This window comes from Drosophila sulfurigaster, chromosome 2L (genome assembly GCF_023558435.1).
Source record: "Drosophila sulfurigaster albostrigata strain 15112-1811.04 chromosome 2L, ASM2355843v2, whole genome shotgun sequence".
In the NCBI taxonomy this organism is placed as follows: domain Eukaryota; kingdom Metazoa; phylum Arthropoda; class Insecta; order Diptera; family Drosophilidae; genus Drosophila; species Drosophila sulfurigaster.
Window position 1 is genome coordinate 25,479,244 of NC_084881.1, and position 25,529 is coordinate 25,504,772.

The following is a 25,529-nucleotide window of genomic DNA, read 5'->3' on the forward strand; positions in this document are numbered from 1 at the left end:
GGAATAAGTTGCCTTGACTACCGCGATTAGTGGGAGTTAGTTTCCTTAACCTTTATGGTAAATTGAGTTCATCCCAAACTTACCATAATGAATAGATTTTGTAGATTAAGTGTGCTGCAACTTGTTGTTGGTGTGTTAATCAATCGAAATGTTTTATTTCATTTTTTTTGTTCAAGACTAGAGATGCTGTCGTAGGGAATCTTTTGGCTTGCTCCCTCGCAGTCATCCGTTGCACTTGATGGATTTTAAAAGTATTTTTTTTTGTCGAATAATTTCAAAGAATTGGAATTATCTCACTTCACAATCGTCAAACCCAACCAGCATGCTTTTTGGAGAGCACAACCTTCTGCATATGTTCTTCCGCTGTGTGAATGGTGTGAAGGCCACCAGCATGGCGAGGCACACACTTGGACACAGGCACTGTTCCCATGCCTTGAGTCCAGGCATTCGTCGAGTGTGGGAACTCATCCTTGCGATAATAGCCCATGATGCCGGACTTGCGGATTTGACCTAGTTCGTAGGTGATCAGCGGACCCAAGCTGGTTGAGGCCTTCGCTGAGGCGGGCACCGGCAGCTTGGAGCGTTCCATGGTGCGCATCACACAAGGCGTGTCGCACGAGATGCAGGCCAGATCCTGCATCACCTTGACGCGACCAGCGGCCGCAGCGCAATCGTCGTTCGTCATCTCCATGTACTTGTGCAGCGCCTCGGCAATGAGCGCCACTCGCTTCTCAATCAGCTCACGGAAGTCCTTCAGACTCAGCTCTAGGGAATCGATGCCCAGTGTCATGCGCAGTCCATCGATGATCTGCAGCACGTTCTTCTCATTCACATTGATGATGTATCGCACCTCACAGAACTGTTTCTCCAGACGCTCCTTGTACTCCTCGAGCTGTTCCAGCGACACTTTTGTCGCCAGTTGTGGGAAATCAACTTTCTCTGCCAGCAGCAGCTCCACATCGGCCTTGTCGATCTTCAGTTCATCGAGATGCGCTACCGAATTCTTGAGGGAGGCAATTTGCGTGATGGCATTATTCAGCTTGGTGAGCATCCCCTGATTGGCTTCGTTGTTGGCTGCCGAACCGAGCTTCACTTCCCGCATCGCTGCCTGCATTTCCTGCATCATTTCTATGAGACGCTTTGCATCCTGTTTTAGCAGCTCGGCGGACAACTCGTTCACCTTGTTGGTCAGCCCACAAAACTCCGACTTGAGTTCGAGCAGCTCCTTGAGCATGCGCTCTGGGGAGTAGCAAAGATGCTGATCCAGTTCCATTTCCTCCTCGGGTTTGGCCACCTCGGTGGGCGTGCTAGACTCGGCCAGCGCTGACTGTTCCTCCTCCTCCTCTTCGACCACCTCGAGTTCCTCGACCACAGCCTCGCCGCTGGTCCAGCTGATGGAGACCTCGTCGTCAGCCACACGCATCAGCACACGCAGCTGGCGTGCAATGTGTCGCAAGAGCTTCATGCGATCCGGATCCGGCTTGCGATCGAGCACCAGATGCGTAACATTGTTCAGCTGTTCCATGGTGAGTTTCAGTTGTCCTGTCACAACGGACAAATAATTCTGCATCTCCATTTCCTTCTGCTCCTTTTGCAGCTCCACTCTGGAGATGCGACGCTCCAGTTTGGCCAGCGAACCAATCATCGAGCCTTCGGCACGCGACGGCGTCTTGTCCAACTTTGAGGTGCGCGACGAGGCACGAGACGGAATATTCGGTGGTGAGATTCCAGGCTGTGCCTCCGGTTCCGGACTCGGTTCTGGGGCAGGTGTGGCAGCTTCTTCGGCAGCGGGTGTTGCAGCTGTGGGTGTTACTTCCGGCTCGGCTGCGGCAGCTGCTGGAGCTGCTTCAGGCTCGGCTGGCTGGTCAGCAGCTGTTGCCTCAATAGCGGAAGGTGCAGGAGGAGCTGCCTCTGGCTCAGCCTCAGCTGGAGCTGGTTCGGCAGTTGGCGCAGCCGCTGCCTCTGGCTCAGGTGGCGCCGCCTCAGTTGGCGGCTCTTCGGCATCGGCGCCAGCATGCAGACGATACTTGGAGGATTTGCCAATGAGACTGCTCTGCAGTCGCATGTTGGCCAGCAGATAGTCATCCTGATCGACGGGATCGTGCAAACACTCGAGTTTCTGGGCAAAGTTGGAGAGCAGAACGTGCAGCGCATAGAAGTTAACGTGTCCCGACTCGGGTGAGCCAATTGCCACATCAATGAGATCCTTGTAGGTAAACTCCAGCATCGTTTCGTTAAATGCCAAAGCGCGAAAACTGAATATTGTATTTGTATTAACTTCTAATGTATACTAATTTTTAAATGCAAGCAATTTTAAGACTATTCAAACTATTCAAAACTAATGATCTTGCTTAGGACTACTACTGTTTGGTACCAAAATATACAATGAAACTATTTGGCAGCTGAAACGAAACAAAAAGTAATTCGTGAATGAAGTTAGTGACGTGGCTTGCTTTTACTGTTTTGTTTTTTTTCTCATCGAATAATCATATATCAATCAATAAATATTTGTATAATTTCATAAAAAAAAATAAGTAAATGAGTGGCACAAATAATATTGCGTATACGTAGTTTTCAAATATAATAAGGAAAACATACTCGTAAGAGATATAAAGAAATTAAATAAAGAAATTAAATTGAGAAAATGTGAAATTGTATTGAAAAGAAAAGTATAAATAAAAATAAAATAAAATGTCATCTACCATTTTAAAATTATGTAAAAAAAAAACACAAAAATAAAAAGAATATAAAAGCCCACACTAGCTGGAACAACAAAAAAGAAAAGTACACAGTGAGAAAAAATCTAGATTTCAACTTTTTTCAATCTTAAAAAAAAATCTTTAAATAAGATAAGATTTTTAAAAACATCTGAAATCAAGATTTTAATATTTAAAAATTTTGCCTTATTGGGTCAATTTTAAAATTTTTCTTTATTAAAACAAGGTTATATTCTAGAACTTCAAGATTGAGTATTCTACATTTTTTGTAGATTTTTGATCTTGATTGAAGAATAATCCTTCTTGGTTTAATTTTGACATAGTACAAACAATCTTGATTGAAGATTTTATTCTTGATTTTAGCACGTTTCTTCCTTCTGTAAAGTAAATATTAAGTATTGAAATCTTATAAAGTATTTGATTATTTAATTTCAGCTAGAATCTCCTAACACATTAACATTAGTTATCTGCTTATATATAAGAATGCTTACAAAATTTCAAATTATTACGCCACAAAATAGTAAATAAATTTCGTTTTCAAAACTCGATAACAATTCAATTGAGGTCTTCAAAGTTAAATGCGCAGGTTAAACGAGGCAAGCGAAATGAATCCTGAGTGCACGTCAGCTTTTTCCCACACTTTTATTGTTGCTTTCAACAGTTACTTTGCACTCTTGCTGTCTGCAGGTCATCCATCGAAATCTATCTTCCTCCTTCTCACCAACGCGCACTCCACTTAGACACAAACTCACACACACACATATGCCAATGCAGTATGTAGTGCAGCTTTTACGCGCGTCCGAAGATGCGTAAATGGAAAGCTCTTATTTGCCGAAGCTTTTACCACTGCAAAGCACATGGCACATCGGCAATCGGCGCATTCGGCACTTTGGGAAACGGTAACGTTAACAACTTTTATCATTGCGGGGCCAACGCTTGTTGCTTCAACGTGTGCGCCGGCAAAACTGCAGAAGAGGAAAACTTCGTCGCGCGGCGGTAAATTGTGAAAGACGAACGAACGGTAAATGGTATGCGGCAAATTGCTTGATCAAAAGCAGAAGATATCGCGAGCGAGAAAGCTTCAATTGGCGCGCGTGACAAATTCAAAAGGCAAATTGGACGATAGACAACAATAAAAGCAGGAAAATAACAGAAAAGGAAATTGCAAGGATTACACAAATGGAAATGCGGGAAATGAGCGTGAAAATAACTTGCGTGCAAAGTCGTTTATGAAAAGGTTTTGCATACAAAGTGAATGAGTGTTGGTGATGTGAAGTGATTTCAACGTATGCAAATGTCCAAAAAGGAAACCAAAATAATCTATGCATAGTTTGAAAAATGAAGCCCGAAGTCGTATATATGAAATATGCTAAAAATAAAAAAGTGTGCTGCAGATAGATAACATAATCTATTCGAGTCTACAAAATTAAACAAAAATCTTTGCATAAATAGAAAATATTTAAAACAAATTGAATTCAAAAGTGAATATTTTAAGCATAATAAAATCTATTTCTATTATCTTAAAGAACACATTCAAGATTGAAACTTGAAAAAAGTTCAAAGTGTTTGATGTGTTTATTGTGTATCTTTGAAAAGATTAAAAGTGAATACTAGAGGAAAATCAAATACGTAAACTGTTGTTGGCCGAGCGTCAACAAGTGCTAATGCATATTTGTGGTAACACCAAAGAGGCCCAGTTAACAAAACAAGTGCGGAATAAGTAAATTTGGACAGCATTTAAAAGTCTTCATCTTGGGTCTTGGATCATCCCAATGGGGTAAGTGCATTTTTAAGCGAAGCTTGCAACAAAATGTGGTAAAAAGAAGAAAGAAATATAACAAAAAAGAGAAGTTTATAGTTTTTGAGTGCATACTACATATATTTGTGTTGGGTATTTGGAATGGTAAATGGCACAATCGAAGGTTGAATTCGGCCTTGATTAGATAGCGACAGAACGAAACGAAACGAATCGAATCGAAACGCACAAAAAGAGAATAAAACGAGCGTAAGAACTTGAGTCAGGTCGAAGAACAACTTCGCTACGCTTGCGTTTTGGCACATAGAGAATATATATTGAGCTGTAAAATCAATTGTTCGCAGTGATAATCAGTTCTTTGATTCGCCAAACAGTTGACTGCAATCAGTGGGCAGCAAATCTGCCAAAAATGTGAATGACACAATCACAATCACACGACCCGCAGACACTGTGATTGTGACACTTCAAAAGCATTTCACAGGCAATTACAATTTAAATATGAACTCGAAGAAGAAGCAAAAGAAGCTGAGAAGACTTCTTGTCACACAGTTAAAGTGTTTAGTTGTCATCAATCAGTGATTGATTGATGATACAAAATACGTCGACTGCGCAATAAATTTTCAGTTGACTCTGAACTCGGGCCAATCGAAAGTGCTTTCCAAGAAACAGATTGGGGGAGGTGTGGAAGATTGTATGTTCAGGTACAACTAATTGATATTTCAACAGCGTAATTGTGGACTGTTGAACCCTGCCCCTGCTTCTTTTTCTTGCTTAGTAGGGTGACTCGCTGTGCCATTGGGGTGTCTTAGCAGCAGTCTGTTTTTACTGTCTTTATGGCATATTTTCGACAAGCTTTCGAATCTTTTCCCCCTTCGATACGCTTCGTTAGATTGTGAGCTCTTTTTGTTTTATTCTTTTGTGTGGACAAATTAAGCAGGCCACTTGAAGTGATAAGCATAGCGACGCCATTTTCTATGCGCTCTGTCGATTAATTATCGAATTGGCAGCTACCTTAAAATAAAATACAAAATACAAAACAAAAAGAACCGAAAAGAACAACTCATGTTCAGCGGCAATCGCGCGCGCTCTTTTCTGCATATTGTTGTTGTTTATTGGTTGCTGCTTAAAAGCATGTTATTTATTATTATTGAGAGTATTATTTAGTAAGCACACATACACACACGCACACTAAACTAATACACAGATATTCTAGGCACATTTAATCTAAATAAACACGCGCTACAATTGATAACCAAACACACACACAGAAATACATTTTTAGCTTACTCTATTTTTCAGTTTTTCAATTCGAATTTATTTTCGAATTTTTCGCTACTTTTCACTTTCTCTGAAATCCATCACAACCTATAATAATTGTAGTTTTAACGACTTCGAACCAACACATGTGGTTCCCGTCAAAGCGGGCAAATAAAAAGCCGGAAAGTAATAAATGTATATAAAAAACGAAACATAAGCAAAACTCACACGAATCAGATAAACATTTTTGTATTTTTTGTTGCTATTTATACTCAAATAGAATACGTGCTCTTGTGCCACAAAAGGAAATCTTCTTCCTTTTGCTTGCAACAATCAATGCTATTATTGATACATGACATCAAATTCATTGATATGTATTATTTATAGCTGATAGCAACACAAGACTTGAAGTGCAATTGAAAAAGTTAAACACAAGTTAAAAAATTCAAAACAAAAATATTTTTCTTTAAAATAAACTATAAGCTGAATTGATATTAACTGATATGAATCCTTATTTATAAATATAACTTTCAAACTTAAATGCCTTCCAATTTTCCATTGATATTTTTTTAACTATAAACATATCTTTTACCTGGCAAAAGAAGTTGGAGACGACTTAATTTGAATATTTTTATTCTCAGCAAGAACATTATTTTTGCTCTTTTGTCAAAGGAAGTATTTTTCCTTTCAAACAGAAATCAATGACTTGCTGCTGCAATGCTATTATTGATAGATGACATCAAAAAGTAAATGATATGTATTGTTGATAGCTGATAGCAAGACAAAATTTGAAATGCAATTGAATGCTTAGAAGTAAAACATAAATTGTTGTTTTGAGAATAAACCGAATTTTAATCATTACTGAAACGAAACCCCGTTGTTAACTAATTATCAACCTGAGATTGGTTTTCGTTTGTGGTTTTGTTCTTTGACAATGTCAATGCAATGTTCTATTAAAAACAATTTCGTTGTTAAGACAATAAAGATATCACGTATTCATTCATAACTAGCTAAATAGCAGTTGAAGTCAAAATTTTTCAGTTTTTTATGACTCTGTTTCTAAAATCAAGAATACAACTGAATACGCAAATTAAATAACAAAATTGGCAAAATAAAAAAAAAAAATTGTAAAAAATGAAAAATAAAATATAATGCAATATTTTTTTGATCGAATAATACGATTTTTGTTCTTAAATCTATAATATTTATTCTCTTATTAAGAAGAACTTGCGTCTTCTATCAAGTGTTCTTGAAATCAAGATGTATTTTTAAACTATAAGTTTTTTTTTTGTTTTTAAAACACTTTTTAGGCCAGAATTCTTAGTACTAAGTTTGATATTATAACTTTTTTTTTCAGGGTACTCATTTTAAAATGCATCAAAATGACTTTAAATGCATTTTAATTACTGTGACTTAAAGCCCATTTAACAGATGATTATCAAATTAAATAGCAGAAACTACTTTTCGTATAAATTACAAAAGATGAATATAAACAAATTATGCTTTTCTACAACTCTATTGATAAAGCTTTCACCTCTATTGTTTTGAAAGTAGAGAACATATAAATTTAATTGGCCAAGCCTGTCAGCGTCAAAAAGGTGTGAAAAACTTAAAGCAGACTCTGTTTCTCCCTCTTTAATAACATCTGCACAACAAAATGTTGCCCGCCACCTGCTGACCTTATGAAACTTTTGTTCAGGACGTGTTAATTGAGAATCGCTGATGTGCAATAACTATTCAAAAGCTGCATTTATTGTGTGTGTGTGTGTGTGTGTGTGTGTGTATGTTTTTCATTTCCTTTATGTCACATTGGCAACCTTTCAGCCATTGGCAACGCCGCATGAGAGAAGTTCAATTAGAGTGCAATTTATGTGATGTTTTATTTTGTTGCGAAGTCAAAGCGAGCCATGAACGCCATGATAACGAACAACACACAGCACACAGCACACGGCACACGATTTCAGCACAGATGTTAGTAGCTTTTGTATTTATTTGTATTTTATACAATCACACGCATACATGCACACAAAAGGTACGAATGTGAATGCTGATATCCCATCAATTTTAGTTTAGTTTTGCTGTTGTCACTCGCTGCACAAATCGTGTGCGGCTTTAAAGGGCAACATCGATATGAGCCAAAAGGCATAAATAAACGCAAACGCACAGAGACAGACGCAAGCGCACCCCGGGGAGGCAGCTGGCGTAATCACACAGATAAAATACACACAAACACACACACACATACACGCATACACACACACACACACACACACATACACGCATACACACACACACATGAACACGAGCACTCACACACTTGCAGAGCAAAAGCAAAACAATTGAATAATTCGTTTTTTCGAAATTAAAAAAAATGGAAATGGAAAACAAAAATGTATAAATAATTCATATTAATTGTGGTTATTAATTCTATTTATTTTTCGGTTTGTATAAGATTTTAACACATGTTCATATTACGCATACGCAGCGTACGCAATCAAGTGAATCAATTCGAAATGAAACCAATTCGCTTAATTTAAAATGTGTTAATTGGAAAAGTGACAGTTTAATTAATTAAAATAATATAAAAACAAGTAAGAAAACTACAGTCGAGTATACTCAATGCGGTATTATTTGTAAAATACACCCAATTAATATACCAAAGACTATATTTCTTTTATTGCTATAGTACAACATTCAGTCGAGTATGCTCGTTGCGGTATTCTTAATATATAACAAATTAATATACGTCAAAAGTATTAAAATATACCAAAGGCTTTAAATAGTATATTGATATAATACTACATTCAGACGAGCATACGATATTTTTTATATACATATATCAAATTAATATACCACAAAAATACTAAAATATACTACCATATTCATATACTATTATATTCCATATAAAAGAAATTCTTAAATATCTTCTACAATTTTTAACTGATCGCAAATCAAAAATCTTATATACTTTATTTGTTATTATACGTAGTAAAAAATTACGACTTTATTATTCGTTAATTTACTAAGTGGTAAGGGTATTTCCTAGTCTACATCTTTACTTTACTTAAAATTTACGAGCAATTTGTCATTCAAACTCCCAGCTGCAATTTCACCCAAGTCTAATCAGTTCTTGCAGTTTTTGTTTAATGGACTTATAAAAGTAGTCCCCAGCGTGTTAGAGTTTAAAGTGCAAAAGTCCAAATGAAAGCGAAAACAAAAAAATGTATAATAATAAATCGAATTGTTTTGTGCGTAGTTAATGACAGTGCTTATCGAGTGGAGACGCTTGTCTCAATGTTCAACAGGTAAATTCCCCAGTCGCGTGACAATTTGGCAACTCGAGCAAAAAAAAGCGGTTGATATCGCCCACCCAACGCTGAAAATGGTGAAAAGTGGCGTGAAACAAATTGAAAACAAAACAGAACAACACGCCACCCACTTTTCGACGTTGTGCATTGTTGTTTATGTTTAGTTTTCCCAGCGAAAATATACAACAAGCAGCGTAAAAATAAATAAACCCAAATCTGAGTCCAAAAGCGAAACCAAAGCAAAAACAATTTGTTCAAGTTGGCATAAAATAGAATACAAATTGAACTTATCAAAGTATCGAATGCGCGCCCACGATAACGATTACAAAAAGTTGGCACGGTGACGAGAGCAACACTCACGAAACGAATAAATGAGTGGGGTATGTTGAATCACAGATACCTTTTTTAATGGATGAACAACTAATGAATAAACAACATATTTTCAACAAGATTTCAGCATAAACTTGACCTACACTTGGCTGACAAGTGTTTTTATTTTCGGAATGCACAAAATAAGAAATTCTTGTTTACTTAATCCTTAATTATATTGAAGATTTGAATCTCCAAAAGATAATTGCTCTTTTCATATTTACGTGACTACGAGATATGAGCTGAACAAAGTATCAAATTGATGTCACTCAACAGATTAAGACCATAAGTCTTTGACGTTATTTCAATTTAATTCTAGAGTATGAATTCAAAATGTTTCAGTCAATTCGAAATATGAATACTCTACAATAATAAAATTATGTCAAGGAATATATTATATTCTCGGTAGTGAAATGAAATTAGAAACCAACAAAATTGACATTCTTGAATAAATTCATTAATCTGCCAAACGTGCAAATAATGAACAAGCAAGGAAGTTACTGTCGAGTGTGCTCGACTGTGAGATACCCGCTACAAATTTTTTAATTATGTACAGTGCGATTCAGTTCATTTTCAAATATACCATATAAATACTAAAATATACCAAGGGCTATATTTGGTATATATTTGGTTGTTATAATATCATATGTCAATAATATGGTATATAATGAAATATACCAAATGGCCAACCCATTATGAACACAAAAAAGTGCGGTATTATTCTTAAAATATACTAAATATACCATAAAATACTAAATTATACCTACTGGCTATATATTTGATATATTGTTATAGTACTGCATTGAAAACATACCAAGTAAATATACCAGATTTTTAGCCAAGCAGCTAGGATCTTCGACAACTTTAATAAGGTCGGAGATGCCGCTCTCTGCCACGGAGACACAAAATTAGAATACCTTTCTAACCTATAAGTACCGGCCACAATAATAACAATAGACCAAGAGAAAATGTTCATTTGATTATTAATATTAACATAAATAAGTACATGTATTCCGCATAAAAGAAAATATTGTTTTTCCTTGTGCTTCCCCCTCTAAGCTCAAAAGCAATCAACAAAGAAGTCTTATTGTAGTCTCTAAAACTGAAAGCCCAAGGATTTCTAAGCAACTGCAAAAATCGCTTTTAATGTATTTTAATATTTTTGCGATTTATTTTTTTTATATTGATTGCACTGTTCTTTGGACTTGACTGTGGTGAGGTGAGGTGATATCGTCGTATACTTAAAGTTGTCGCCGTTATCAAGAGTAGTTGCTCAGACATAACAAACATAACACACACGAGTTGATAAGCTGCGTCATCGATGTGTGTTTGACGTTTGCGCTTACGTAAATGCTGTTTAATACCCTGTAAAATCAATAATGATGACTGTCAAGAACAGCAAAAGGGAATACGCTGTGAACATAGATAAAGATTTCAAGTAAACTACTTTTTTGATTGCCAATCTAAACCACAGAAAGCAACTCGAACTTTGGGGCTTTGAAAGATTTCGCTATTTGCTTGTATCGAATTACTTTGAATAGAAGTTTGCGACTTTGTAAGTTAAATCCGAGTATGTAGTCAAATATCAAATTCCAAACAAAATCAATTTAAAATGTTACTTTGTAACATACTTTTAAGCGTCGCTTAATTCTGCGATAAGAACATAAACTCACATCATTTGGGATTTGAGCATTAAATCTCAACTTTGGAATAATAAATTACGTTCTAGATGCGGGTACTCATATCACATTTAATCTCCTTGAGCGAAAGTTATGACAAACGTCTTATATGAAATCCATTTAATCAGATTAAAGGTTTTACGCAAAAAAGGGGGCAAAAAGTTTTAATAAATTCGCTAGCATGTGAAATTTATTCTAATTAGAGCAGAACTTACTAACACACTTTGTTGTTGGCATCTCCTTCAACTAATTTGTCACCTACAAATCGTAAATAATAAAGAAAACAATTCATGTACGTAGGTCAAGAAACTTTAGGCCTGATAATGACGTCGACTGTTGTGATGACAAACGTCATAACAACAAAGTTTACAGCAACAATAATGAGAATGTCGTTCCTTAGTTCCGGTGAATGTTTTGCGTACTTGGGGCGTATACGTAATATAAGCTGATTACGAGCAGACACGCTTTGCTTGGTGATTTACTCATCTGGCATAAAGATTACAAGAGGTGGCATTTACTTGACAGTGTCACAGGTTTTAGATGAAATTCATATTCGCATTCGCTCTTTCGCATTCGTTTATTTATTCAAAGATTTAGATACGCGCCCCCTCAAGACTTTATCGCTACTCTTCGCTGAAGGTATAAAATGAAGCTGTTGGCATCTATTTCGCATATTCATTTAATACAATTCTCCAGAAAACGTTGCTCTCGAGCAGCACGACGCGATCTTTAATTCGATACCCGAAAGTGTGATAAATAGCATGGCAAAAGAATATCAAAAAATTATATTTTCAAGGAAAAGTTTTAAAGAACTTTAAGGAAAGACCACAAAAATTGCAAATTGAGACTGTGATATTTAAAAATCAAAGAATACATTTGAAATTATTAGCATAATAATTCAGTTAAGAAATTTTTCAAAACATAAATTAAAAGTTCATTATGTGGTTCAATATTTTCAATTCGGGAATTTTTTATAAAGATTTTCGTCGCCAGCTGCTCGTCACATTAAGTGGTATGTTCAAAGGGAAAATCAAAGGAAAACTAGTGCTTATAAAGGAAAAATAATTACTAAGGGAATTTAATAAAGTAAAGAAGATATAAAGCAGAAATCTTCTATAAGCAATGCCTTAGCACTGTGTGACTAGGTCACCTTCAAGCCTTCCCACACAATCTCTCAAGAGTAAATTGTCTAGCGAAATAAAAATTCTTTTGCAAACAAAAGATAATAATATGCGCTGCATTAAAAGCGAACAGCGAACAGATTTAAGCTTAAGAGCTTCTATAATCTGCACATATAAAAAACCTCTGACGACCACTGACTGACTGACTTAGTGACTCAGCATTCATTTATGAAGTTAATGAGGATTAAGTAGAGGAGGATTCACGAGTATAGCAACGGGTATTCTGGAAAGGAATTAAATTCAATTTTAAATCATTTAAAATGTTCCCTTTCGTTTGAGTGTTTCATTACAGAAACTTAAGAAGTCAGAGACTACAAATTCATTATATAGATATAGTCAGATTGTGAAAAGAAACACAAAAAGTTTAAAGGGAAAAGAGACTTCTAGAGCCACTTGAGACAATCGTCTTTAACTTTTTAGTTTTCATTAGTTTCAGACTGCAGCACAAAAAAATAAATAAATAAAAAGCATTAAGGATACCTTTAAATCGCAAGAGTTGTAAATTTGTTTAAAGTTTTAAGTGTTTAAATTATTAAACATTTACATTCATCTCTAAGCTCTTAAAAATTGTTTGATCTAAACAACTAAAGGAGTCATAGACAAAAATCTGGTATATCGATTTCTCTAGCCATATTGTGAGACAAGTCAAAAAGTTCAAAGGGAAAAGCGACTTTTGAAGCTGCTTGAGACAATCGATATTAACTTGATTTAGATTGCAGCAATAAGAAACGTGTATTCAATTTACCAGCGCATCAATTGATTTATCCGTAGTCAAACAGGTGTCAGAAGTTCACAAGAATTGTCGCATTTGGCGGTGATGGATGAGTTGGCAATTTGGGAGTTGGGTGGCAGGAATGATGAGTATGAAACTCTTTGTATACTGAAAGAAAATTGAATACTTGTAGCAACACTCATTACATTCTGTCATGGCATTGGATTGGGCTGGTTGTCACCGATGCTGCCGCTGTTGCAGTCACCGGAGGAGACGCCACTTAGCTTTGTGATTGATGTGCATCAAGCCTCTTGGCTGGGTGCTGTCATCAGTCTGGGCGGTGTCACTGGCAACTTCTTCTTCTCCTACCTGATGAATCGCTTTGGCCGCAAGGTATCACTCTATGTGCTCGCGATACCCAATACGGTTAGTTCACAGATATTATCGAGTAGTAACTTTTATGACATTTAATTTGGAATTAAAATTCCGTAGTGCATTTGGTTTCTGTTCTACTTTGCGCAATCCGTTGAATGGCTTTATGTGGCCAGAGTCTGTGCTGGCTTAACGGGTGGCGGCATGTTTGTGGTCCTGCCCATTTTCATTGGTGAAATCGCCGACAACAGGTGAGTGGTGAAAATTCATAAGAAACTTCCATAACTGTCAATGACAATGGTCGTGTGGTTTCTGCTTCTGGTTTAGTGTGCGTGGCAGACTCTGCTCCTTCTTCACTCTGGCCATCAACACGGGCATCTTCATTGGCTTCATCATCTCCTCGTACGTGCCTTATCATGTCATTCCCTGCGCTGTGGTCGCTCTGCCGCTGCTCTATCTCTTTATGTCCACACGTTTCCCGGAACCACCGCAACAATTGTTGCGCTGGGGACGCGAGGAGGAGGCCCAACAATCACTCAAGTATTACCGCAACTGCGATGGTCCAACGCCAAGTGCAGAGGCACAGCGTGGCTATCAAAAGCAGTTCGATGAGATGCGACAGGCGATTCAAGCGCAACTAAAGGAGCAGAACAATGAGAGTCTCACGCTCGCTGATTTCTGTAAGTACTTCGAAACTTAGAAACTCCTCAAACAGTTGAATATTGATTTCTGAATTGAATCGCAGGCAACAAGACAGCTGTGAAGGCAATTGTTACAGGATTGGTGCTGATGATTGCCAACATCTTTACGGGCACATTCGCCTTCATCAACTACATGTCGAACATCTTCCAGGCGGTGCACACACAACTGGAGCCAAACACCAACACAATCATCATTGGCGCCGTCCAAATTGTGGGCACCTTGGCCTCCATTTATCTTGTGGATCGCTATGGCCGTAAAATCCTTTTGGTGCTCTCGTGTGCTGGCAGCGCTTTGGGCACCGCTGCCTTTGGCATCTACGCTTTCTACGCTGAGGAAACCGAAGTGGATCTATCTGCTTTCTCTGCTTGGTTGCCTGTTACCATCATGGCCTTCATCATCTTTGTGGCCAATGTGGGCGTCATCTCGGTCACGATGGTCGTATTGGTTGAGGTTTTGCCTTACAAGATTCGTGCTGTGGCCACGAGTGCGTGTCTCGGTTGCTTGAGCTTCTTTGCCTTCACTTCCCTCAAAGTATTCCCGCTGATGATGCACTACTTGGGTCTGGCTGCCACCATGTGGGGTTGTGCTGCGGTCAGCGCTCTCTGCCTCTTCTACGTCTCCGTGTTCCTTGAGGAGACCAAGGGCAGATCCATCATATGAAGCTCTCACTTTTCATCCATTACATTTAAGCGTATGCAAAATAAAAGTTTTTCTTAAGCAAACATAATCTATTTGCGTTTTGAACTCTTCTTTTTGATTTAAAGAAATTCCCAGCTGGTTTAAATGGGCTCGTCTCGCTCGGAGATAATATTTGTGGCTGCTCTTTTGAGATTTTTATGGTTTTGGGCTTATTTAATAAACACACTTTAATAACAGGCGCGTCGCATATCTTGTGAAATTGTTTTAGGACTTTAGATAAAAGTTTGTCATTTAAACTCACGAGTTATTGTACTATAAGTTATATACTGAGTACTTCTAATGCTTTGGTATGCTAAACACTAGTGACGAAATAGTCTGAAATAATTCTGGTAAAATGCTTTTGCTTGTTGCCAAGAGACTTCAAAAAATATGGAATTGAATATTGACTCATTTAAAGCAATAAAATGTTATTTGCTTTATCAAATTCAACTTGATCGCATATCGGCTACTGCCCCAAAAATTGCATAAGCCAATGAAGATAATCGTGTTGTTCGCCTAACAACATTCCCTTCGGAACAACAATTTTATTAGTATGTTTACTACGTCATTTTGTTGATCAATCGCTTTTGTTTCAAATGAAAAACCAAACCAACTAAATTAAAAATGATTCAGAAATACTTGAATAATTTGATAAGGCAGCAAAGACACCTGCTCATCTTAACAATCTTTATGGAAAGGGAACAAGTTAAATAAAAGTTAGAAAAGTGACCTAGACAAAATAAATAATTTTCTGTATGTTATTATTCTTTGATATTATTATCACTTGTGACCCATCATTGAGTTCTAAAAATAATTCCTATTACTTCCTCAAACAAACCAATAACTAAATCCTTAATATTTTGCATGCTAAGCAAACAATTATTCACAAAAATATGAATAATAAGATTGAAGCACGTTCTCAACATTGTCAGCTGCTCATCTTTCCAATCTGTATAGAAAGTGAGCAACAAGTAAAAAAGTCGAGCGATTTAGTCAAATTAAACAGATTTTTGTATCCTTTGAAATTTTTGACAAAAAATCATATTTCTTAAATGCATCATTGACTACTGAAAATCATTTTTGTTATACTATCGATTATCAATTATATCAACTAAATCCCAACTACCTAATTTAAGAACGATTCAGAAAAAAATGAATAATAATATTGAAGCACGTCTTTAACAATGACAGCTTCTCAGCATTGTTATTTCATAGAAAGTAAGCAACAAGTAGAATAAAAGTTGCCCCAAAAACAAAAGTGACTTGGATAAAGTTAATTGTTTTTTCCATAGTATAATTTTTGTGTCTCTTGTGATGCACAACATGCAAAACACTAATCATGTTTCTTAAATGCATTATTGACGACTTATAAAATCCTGTCTGTTATTCCCTCAATTATATTAAAGACAAATCGCTAGCAATTCATTCTAGTGACGAAAGTGAGCGAAATAAAGCCAGCCACTAGAGTTGGTCGTTGGTCGTCAGACGTAGTTAGTAGACAGCTGCTACACATCAGCATATAATAAAATGTTCTCATTTATGGCCAAAGGCAGAGTCTCTTTTCGGGGCGTGTTCTGAGTTCTGTGTTGATGGGCGCTGTTTGTGTTAGGTGGCAAAGTGGGGGCGAGGGACGGGAGAAGGGGGAAGGGGAGAGTGTGCTGGATGGACGGCGTTAAACCAAAACAAACGAACTGCTACCAAGCCATAAAAACGTTGTGACATGGCTTAATTTATGAGCTAGCTGGTGGCCAGGCTGTCGACGTTTGCTTCTCTTCCTTTCCCTCTCTGCCTTCTCTTTCTATCTCTCTCTCTTCTGGCTGAGAGACAGTAGCTGTTGCTGCTGCTGTTAATGTCGTGTCAACAATTAGCTTTGTTAGCATTATTATTTATAAGTGCGCGCATTAATCCCTCCCGGACTAAAGCGTCGACTCAACAACGTTCAGCAAGTGTCAGAATTATACTCTCCTCCAGATCCCCATCCACAACTGCTTTTCTCATGCCACTCTGGGAATCACTTAGTTGTCGCCTGACTCGCTGTTTGATGTGCGAGGCGGGGCAGGCAACAAAAAAAAAAGAAAAAAAATGACGTCGTGAAAAATCCGAGAATGGGAAGCAACCCACAATATTGTGAGGATATGTTTAGCGGCGGTATATTTGCAATGTATAATGTCAATTCAATGAGCATATTTTATTGTTATCAACATGACTCGCCACAATATTGTGACTATCAAATGCAAACATATATTTATTATTTTCTTTAGATTCCCTCCCTCTCTTCAACAATTCTGATGAATCATTATGATTGTGAGTTAACGATAACAATACTACGTTTTACTTTTTTCTGTTCACAACTGTCGAGATACTACTTAGTCGGCCATTATTTTCGTTCTTGTTGCCAGATGCTTGAGAGAGCCTTTTGAAGCTTTTCTTGCGATCTAAGTACCCACAAAATGTGAATGCGATATGAAAGCGCAATGATACTTCATATCGAAATCAATTAGTTTTCGATTTTAATTCCAAGTTTGATAAACGAATAGAATATTTGCAGGTGATGCGAGGTAATTTATAATAGGCAATATTTGAAGAGTCTAAGACTTTCTGCAGATTCTTTACTTTTGTGTTAGATAACTTTTCATTAGAATCTCACGAAACAATTAAAGTACAATCTCACTCTAAAAATAATTCAAAAGTTATCAGTCCGAAGTTCTTTGCCACAGTTAGTATTAAATTATATTATGGGAATTTCCATTTGAACTATTTTTGTAGCATTATACAACGGCTATTTATTGCTCGTGCCTTTTTAAATTTAAACTTTCTTTAAAGACCACAACAAAGAGCAAAGTTTTAAACATATATTTGAGCTTTAAATTATATTGTGGGAATTTCCATTCGAAATATTTCTGAAGCTTTATACGACGACTATTTATTGCGCTTTCAATTTTGGTTATATATTTTTTTTAAAGAAAAAAATGAAGAGTGAAGCTACTGTGTTTTTTTAACGTAAAATTTTCGATTTAAGATATATTAAAATAAATATTTTAACAGCAATTCTGAATTCTGACACTTCAAGGAAGCGTATTCCGGCTTTGTTACTAAGAAAGTGTGTGATGGTATCTTTGTCGCCTCGCCTACTTAAGCTGCGTAATTAAATAATAATCATACGCACCCCTGGACACCCGTTGGCCACACGGCAGACACCCGTTGTACGGCTGCTGCGCTTAAGTCGCTTGTCACAAAAAATTAAACACAGACAAACACCAGCACACACACACATACACACATACTGTCACACTCACACACACACGTATCTGGGCGTCCTCTTGAGTTTGCGTTTGTTATTGTTTTCTTTTTTGCTGTCGCGTGTTTTAGTTTGTTTTACTAACAATTTAAATTACCTAAGTGAAACCTAAATTGTTTTCGTTTTATTCGCACAAGTGCCTTGACTTTGAAAGCAATGTTAAGCAAAGTGCAGCAACGAGTTACTCACTACTTGAATAGAAAATAATCAACCTTGAAGCGAAATTTTCTTAGTCGATTTATAAACATGTTTTCATTACTTATTTATTTACAATAAGCACTGAATCCATAGAACTGAATAGCAGCAACCTTAAAATCGCAATTTTCCCATTTCAATTATTAAACTTGAAAGTAAACAAGCTCAATGAAAATGTCCCAACTGAAGTCTTTCTTTCCATTACATTGATTACAGTAGAAAATTTTAAAGGCTATTCAAATCGCCTTTTTCTAGTATTGATTGATTTGCCAATTTCTAAATTCGGTAGTCAACATAAATAATAAATTTTATTCAGCTGCTGCTGTGGGGGAAACGGACAACTGCTTAGCTACCAACAACGGGGCGGATACGCAATTTGATTTAAGTGCCACCACAGCGAACTATGTGCGACAGCAAAGAGAGAATGCAGCTAATTCATTTTCACAAATTATCTTAATTAGTGTTTGTGTTGTATTTTGTTGTGTATTTAACTGCATATCGATTTCATTTCTCATTTCCCTACTGTATTAAGTTGCCAGTGATGATGACAAATAGCACTTTGAAAGAAAGCGGCAAAAATTTCGTTAATGAAAATTGTTGCGGTGTTGATTTTTTCACAAATTACCGCAAAAGTCAATTATTTCAATGGCTATTTATTGGCAATTGATGGCATTCATTTGAATATTATTTAATTCTATTATATTTCTAATGTCGAACTCTTTAAATGAGTCGAGCTAATGTTGCAAGCTTACATTAAATAATAGAAATATGCTCACCAAATTAATGACTTAACATTAATCCACATTCCATGTTTAATTTCAGAAGATTTGGCTTTTATTAAACGAAGCTATGAGCAGAGGCAACTTCAAGAATGCTGCGTTTGGAATTTTATAACATTTTCATCTCGTACACAGCGCTCTCGTTGCTGCTGGGCAATGTGGTCGGTGTTGTTGTGGCCAATCGGAATTTCAGCCGCCTTCCCTTTCTCGCCACAACAACTTCAATGCCAACCGACCTAGCTTCTGAAGTCACCAGCAATATGTCGACGGAAACCGAGTCACCAACTTTGAATAATAATCGAAATAAAACAGAAAATGGTAAAACCAATATTGTCAAAGGATTGAATAGCCTCGACACATTGAATGTGAGTATACCCTGCTTGCATTTCAAAAGGGAAAACATAACGAAATAATTCGATACAGGTTAAATCAATAAAACCGGAAATCAGCAATCTGACCACAGAAGTCACTTTGTACATGCAGAAAATCCCACGATTACAGGTGCATTGGCAGGACAACTTGCCGAAAGGTGAGCCCAGAACACAGAACAATAGCATTACATATTCGTATATTTAAATAACTTTCATCTTCAGGCACCACATACAATGTACTCGTGAGTGCTGTGAATAGCACTCGTTGCCCCGATGCCCCCTGCAGTGAATACACTATAAAGGGCAAGCCTACCAAATACATTTATCTGCCACAAAGCCCCAATCCCAATGTGGAGTCTGTCGATTGCAATTACATGTTCGGCTGCCAGTACAACGTTACAGTGGAAACATCCAATTTGCTGGCTCGTCGCTCCATGCGTGTTTTCATACCACGTAAGTTTATCCATCTGCTTTTCAATTTTCAAACTAATAATAAATTGAGAACTTCGTAGACTGTGTGGCTGGCAAATGTTCGTGCCAAATGACGCCGTCGCCACCAAAGATCTTGGCCAGAGCCAAAATGCAGGCCAATGATACCATCAGCATTGCCTTCACCATTCTGGCCGGTGAGGAGTTGCGCCAACAGCAGGAGACTCATCCCCATGAGGCACTTCAGGCATATCAAATGCAACTCAAGTGAGTTTGTACTCAAAAATCGTATTCGCAATGCATGCACATCACAAATTCCTATCACTTTCGAAATTCATTTGCTGTGTTTGTTCCCTTTGTCTGCTGCAAAGTTAACATTATGTTGGGAATCAAAAAATTTACAATGCACTTTGCAATAAATGTGTGAAGAAGTTCGTATTGATTTGCACAGTAATTCAGTAGAGAAAGACAATTACGATTGAAAAGTAATTTAGCAAAAGGATTAAGATATCCTATTTTTTAGATTGATTAAATTTTAAGATGTTTGCTGCACTTTCAAAACAAATTGAATGTATCTTTCTGACTTATTTTCCTTCGATGAGAAAACCCGACTGTGAGATACCCGTTACATGAATCCAATAAAACCATATTCTACAAATATACTTATAATATACCACTAACGTATCAAAAATATACAAAAGACTTTATTTTGTATATTGATATAGAACTACAATATATACCATAGAGTGCAAAATATAGTCGTTTTTTGGCACATACAAAAGTATTTTATGAACAATTTCTACAATTTTTATCTGAACGCAACTAAACTTTCAGGAATAATAAATACTTCAGTTATTATTGTAAGCACCAAAAATCTTGTTTCAAAGTTACCATTTTTATTCGACTTGTATCGAACTTTAAATTTGACGCCCAGATCAATCACGATTGAAAAGTAACTTAGCGAAAGGTTTAAGATATCTTATTTCGCGTTTTTTTTTTCATACAAACATTTTTTTAAATATACCTAAAGATTTTATATACTAAATTTGTTGAAAATAAAATGTACCAAATTGTCAGACAAGGCAACTACATTTTCAAGAATCGTAAAAACTGTATGTTTCAACAATTGCTAGCTATATATACCCTACTATATATCCTATGGGCATCAGGTAACTTAACAAAAGTTAACAACAGTTGGAAGATAGATTAAAAAAATATTTTCCTATTTTTCTCAGCCAAAGCTGAGAAATCAAATGTATATTATATTGCATTTGTAATTATTCGGACAAATATTTGCCTTGATTTAGACAAACCTGTGTTCAGTTTAATGTAAAATATTTAATTCATTTGCATGAAGCAATTTGAATGTATTTCTAATAGCTTAAAAGCATAACAATTACCAGCAAATCATCTAGATGAATTTATAGCAACAATTTGTATCACAATTAGTATGCAGAATACTTTCAAAAATTAAAAGTTTTTCAAGATAGTTTCATAAGCAAAACGCCAGACAATGCGAGCTTTTTAGAGTTGTTGTCTTGCGGTTCCTCTGTTGTTTACCTTGGCTAGTCATGAATTTAGGGTTCATGCCTGCGGAAAGTTTGCGGTTATTTGCCAAAGACTTGAGAGTAAAATCAAAAAACTTAATTAATTACTAACAGAATCAACGAGGAGAGCAATCCTTCGCTGCCTTGGGGCGGTGTACTGAAGAATCTATATAACCGGATGTATAATCTCAGTGAGTTGCACTTTAAGCCCACGAGCAAAGGATATGACGGCAACATGACGTTAACTTTGTCCAAACAATTGAAGGAGAAGGCCTCCCTCAATCTCCAGGCGCTCATTATTGATGCAAACGGATGCGAGGGACCACGAAGTGTAACAAAAGTGCCAGGTGAGTAAGAACCGGGATTACTTGCCTAACTATACAATGAGCTCTCATGAATGCTTCATCGAAATTTCATATCTCTATATCACAAAACAGTTCCCGCCCATCCATTGATACTGAGCACCGATGCTAATTTGGTAAGTTTTACTTTACGACAGTTTTGTGTGTGTGGCTTTGAAATTTAATCCTTTTATCGCTAATGCAGAGCAACTCACTCATAATTATGGCCACGTTGCTGATAGCCGTCATCTTAACGGGACTCTTAATGCTGCTGATGCGACGTCGACGAGCGAGGAACAATGCTCAGCTGCAGAAGGAGCAAATTTACATGCAATCCTTTGGTGCAGCGCCCGTTGAGTGAGTGTTTCTCATATTCCTTTTGTGTTTTACCTTGGGCCTGACACAATGTTATGGCATCATTGAAATTCTATTCTCTTCGCTTGCAGAATGGAGGACAACATCAACTATGTTGATAAATATGTAGAGGTAAGCCAAACCAAACTAAATTCCTTGAAAGAGCCATGAGACAAGCATGATAAACTTTGCACTTTAATGTAGTGCAAAACTTCTTGTTTGTGTTCAAAATATTTACATATCATTTGTAAACACATTCACAGTATTTATTTAATAGAATGTAAAAATACCGAAAAATCAACTAGTACTACAATCCCATGAATTTGCAAGAGACAGCTTGATAAATTTTGCACTTTAAAGCAGTGCAAAGCTTTGTGCTCATGTTGAAAATATTTATATATTTTTATCATTTGTAAAACATTTTAAGTATTTAATACCTCAGAGAATAAAAAAAACCAATCATAAATGAATATTTTACGTTCTTTATAAGGCGTAAATCACTTTTTAATACAGTTAGAATTTTACACGCATGTCAAAGAAATTCAAGTGAAATTTAATTGCAACTCAGGCGTAATTGAAAAATAATTAAAATGCCATTGACACATCTAGACAAAGTGTTAGCTTGTAAGTGGAACTCTTGGAAATTGCAATTTAGCTTTGAAAATTCCATTTTGCAAATGACATAAACGAAATTCCTTTACTTTGTTAAACTAGCGAGAACTATCAACACTAAATTAAATGTAGAAATGTATTTATTAGCCTTTACTTTATTTTAATCACAAGATTTAAGTCATTAGCTTATGTGGTTAACAAATTTGTTCGAGAAGTTTCGCAGTCAATTTAGAAGGGGATTATTAAGACATTAGGCTAAACCCATTTGAGGATGGGCTTAAAACAAATGCAAATTTTTGACTAATCGATACGATGAACTCATGCACATGTGTGTACTCAACAGCAATCGCAGGCTTTGGGTTTGGCGGACATATTCGAGGTGCCACACTCGGCGATACACATTGGACAAATGCTGGGCGAGGGTGCCTTTGGTCGGGTGCACGAGGCAACCGCCATCAACTTGCGTCGCATGCGTGGCACAACTATTGTGGCCGTTAAGCAGCTTAAGGGTAAGAGAGAGAGAGAGAAATAGAGCTCAACAATCAATCGATGTGAACAATTTGAATAATTTTCCCTATGCATATTTTAGCAAATCCCTCGGCTGATGAAGTGGCCGAATTTCTATCGGAAATCGAGATGCTCAAGGGCGTGGGCACACATCATAATGTGGTCTGCTTTTTGGGCTGTTGCACGATTCGTGCGCCCTACTTGATGATCATGGAGTATGTGGGTCGTGGCAATCTAGTAAGTCAAACCGGAAGTAATAAGAGAATGTTTTTCAAACTACACAATTTGCATATCTCTTAGCTAAACTATTTGCGAGCCGTGCGTCAGGAATTGGGGCAGCCGAAGACACGCAATGCGAATGCCACAAGTTGTCGCCCAGTTCGTCTGAATTCTGGATCAGCTGGAGGTGGAGTTGGATTCCATACAACATCAACATCGATGCCAAAGCAACAGGCAGTCAACTACATCGAGTTGAAGGCATCGAGTCAGAGCTTGCAACATGAGCAAGACAAATCTTTTACCTCTGCAAACTCCTCCGGTTACGCTGCAAATGGCGATGTCATGGACAGTGACATTCTTAACAGGCTGGCGAAACCATCTTTTTCAGAAAGTAAGTAACAAACGAACGAGAAAAATGTTTTCTGCTTTACACCCTTTATTGTATCACAAATAGCCACGTACACCATTGTGGAGGATGAGGAGCCATTCGAGTACATACTCGACAACAAAGAGCTGCATAATTTCGCACTACAAATTGCAAACGGAATGCGTTTCCTCGAAGAGCAGGAGATTACGCATCGGTAAGTTAAAGCATATATTAATGCATGCGAATTAAAGGCAGTAGAACAGTAAATAGATTTCTTGCACGCCATATTACCATAATTGATTTTAAGTGAAAGTATTACTTAAATACTCATAATCTATCATTTTCCCTGACATAAATTTCTTTTCTTTGTTTCTGTAGTTGTACAAATTGATTTTTTGTAGAAATATGAATTGTAAAGTCGAATTGAATATTGCACTCATGTGAAGTCCTAACTCATGTAATTGTAAAGTTCATCTATAGTGGAAATATTAATCAAGGAATCTAATCTACAATTTCCCCGAACATTGCACTCATCTAAGTAGACAACACAAGTCATTTTCTTATTGTACAGTTAAGTTAGAGTTTAAGTGTAGTATCAATTAAAATCATCCATCATCATGAATGCATCGATTCGCAATTAAAACTATGCTAAATAAATGTTACTTTACAGCGACCTTGCGGCACGTAATGTGCTTATTGACAGCAACAAGACATTAAAGATATCCGATTTCGGACTCTCCCGCCATGGCATCTACACGAACACAAAGACGCGAAAGGTGAGTTGGTAAATTACGGAAATGAAAAGCAATTAATGCGTAATGAAAATCTACAAATGCAGCTGCCTTTGCGCTGGCTATCGATTGAGGCCATTCGAGACAATGTTTACTCGAGCAAGAGTGACATTTGGGCTTACGGTGTCGTGCTCTGGGAGATTGGCACCCTGGGCGCATCGCCATATCCGACGATAAGCAACAGCGAGCTGATACCATTCCTGCTGTCGGGCAATCGATTGGAACGCCCCGAGATTTGTACGCCTCAAGTGTACACGATAATGCTGCAGTGTTGGCTGGAGGAGCCCGAAGAGCGACCCACCTTTGATGCCCTCTACAAGGTGCTCAGTCCAAAGACCACCTATGTGGACATCAATAGTCTAAGCGATGATTACGTGTTTCCACCCATTAAAGAGTAGAGTTTTTGTTAGTTAATTACAATAGTTTAAATAGATATCTAGATGTATTTTCATGCCACTATTCCAGCCTCTCGATTGATGTGCTTTTATAAAGCATACGTTAAGGCAGCTATTGGAACAAACCCAACTTTTATAATTCCCCTTTTTCCCCCCTTCAAAACAAAACAAAAACAAAGAAAAGCCACACACACACCTAGAAACTAGTCGAAATCTAAATGTTATTTAAATCTGATGTATACGAATGTAATTGTTGATGTGCTGTGAGTTCAAATAATAATACCCTGTAGTATGTAGTATGTTTAGTTAAAAAGTCTGTGTGTGAATGAGAAAACCATGAAAACAGAGTCGATAGCATTCCAAAGCTCGATGTAAGAGAAACTTCAATGAAAACCATGTGATAAGTGCAAATAGAACTAGAGAAATACAAGTACAAGCATATGTACAGGGTATATCATAAATACATACATCTGTATATTTCTAATAAGCATTTTATGCATTGTACGTTTATTCCTTAAATAAAACAATGGCATACAAGACCTAATAAAACGTGCGTTTTGCTTGTTAATTGTTAGCATAATTACACAATTGCG

At 36.9% G+C, this 25,529-nt stretch overlaps 4 protein-coding genes across 6 annotated transcripts in view; 2 read left to right on the plus strand and 2 right to left on the minus strand.

Annotated features, from left to right (window-relative positions):
• Positions 1–121: 121 nt before the first annotated feature.
• LOC133835875 (nucleosome-remodeling factor subunit BPTF) lies at positions 122–2,377 on the minus strand. The gene has a single exon (XM_062266055.1). The coding sequence runs from the start codon at positions 2,225–2,227 to the stop codon at positions 308–310; it is 1,920 nt and encodes a 639-aa protein (XP_062122039.1). The 5' UTR covers positions 2,228–2,377; the 3' UTR covers positions 122–307.
• Positions 2,278–25,529, minus strand: part of LOC133835942 (fidgetin-like protein 1) — a 41,254-nt gene continuing 18,002 nt past the window's right edge. For both annotated transcript variants that reach the window (XM_062266177.1, XM_062266264.1), the window contains one exon: positions 2,278–2,402. The gene's annotated coding sequence lies outside the window, so the exon portion shown is untranslated. The remainder of the gene's footprint in view (positions 2,403–25,529) is intronic.
• Positions 3,623–25,474, plus strand: LOC133850039 (vascular endothelial growth factor receptor 2). 2 transcript variants are annotated; one of them, XM_062285999.1, is made up of 15 exons: positions 3,623–4,494; positions 19,047–19,368; positions 19,427–19,532; positions 19,597–19,827; positions 19,887–20,070; positions 21,465–21,697; positions 21,788–21,828; positions 21,897–22,048; positions 22,138–22,177; positions 23,001–23,166; positions 23,247–23,401; positions 23,465–23,774; positions 23,838–23,964; positions 24,421–24,526; positions 24,589–25,474. In XM_062285999.1, the coding sequence occupies exons 2-15, from the start codon at positions 19,096–19,098 to the stop codon at positions 24,937–24,939; spliced, it is 2,475 nt and encodes an 824-aa protein (XP_062141983.1). In that variant the 5' UTR covers positions 3,623–4,494; positions 19,047–19,095; the 3' UTR covers positions 24,940–25,474. The 2 variants fall into 2 exon arrangements, with proteins under 2 accessions (XP_062141983.1, XP_062141984.1); XM_062286000.1 differs by having other exon boundaries at positions 19,050–19,368.
• On the plus strand, positions 11,761–14,780 carry LOC133849711 (facilitated trehalose transporter Tret1). Its single transcript, XM_062285813.1, has 5 exons — positions 11,761–12,098; positions 13,173–13,405; positions 13,472–13,602; positions 13,679–14,031; positions 14,097–14,780. Exons 1-5 carry the CDS (start codon positions 12,026–12,028, stop codon positions 14,711–14,713), a joined length of 1,407 nt encoding a protein of 468 aa, XP_062141797.1. The 5' UTR covers positions 11,761–12,025; the 3' UTR covers positions 14,714–14,780.

Excerpts from the sequence above, each read along its gene's own strand:
- LOC133850039 (XM_062285999.1), top strand. The coding sequence starts at position 19,096 with ATGCTGCGTTTGGAATTTTATAACATTTTCATCTCGTACACAGCGCTC. Across the intron at positions 21,698-21,787 it reads AAGTGTAACAAAAGTGCCAG|TTCCCGCCCATCCATTGATA; the intron begins GTGAGTAAGAAC and ends ATCACAAAACAG. Across the intron at positions 23,402-23,464 it reads ATGTGGGTCGTGGCAATCTA|CTAAACTATTTGCGAGCCGT; the intron begins GTAAGTCAAACC and ends CATATCTCTTAG.
- LOC133849711 (XM_062285813.1), top strand. The coding sequence starts at position 12,026 with ATGTGGTTCAATATTTTCAATTCGGGAATTTTTTATAAAGATTTTCGT. Across the intron at positions 13,406-13,471 it reads TGCTCGCGATACCCAATACG|TGCATTTGGTTTCTGTTCTA; the intron begins GTTAGTTCACAG and ends AAAATTCCGTAG. Across the intron at positions 14,032-14,096 it reads TCTCACGCTCGCTGATTTCT|GCAACAAGACAGCTGTGAAG; the intron begins GTAAGTACTTCG and ends ATTGAATCGCAG.
- LOC133835875 (XM_062266055.1), bottom strand. The coding sequence starts at position 2,227 with ATGCTGGAGTTTACCTACAAGGATCTCATTGATGTGGCAATTGGCTCA.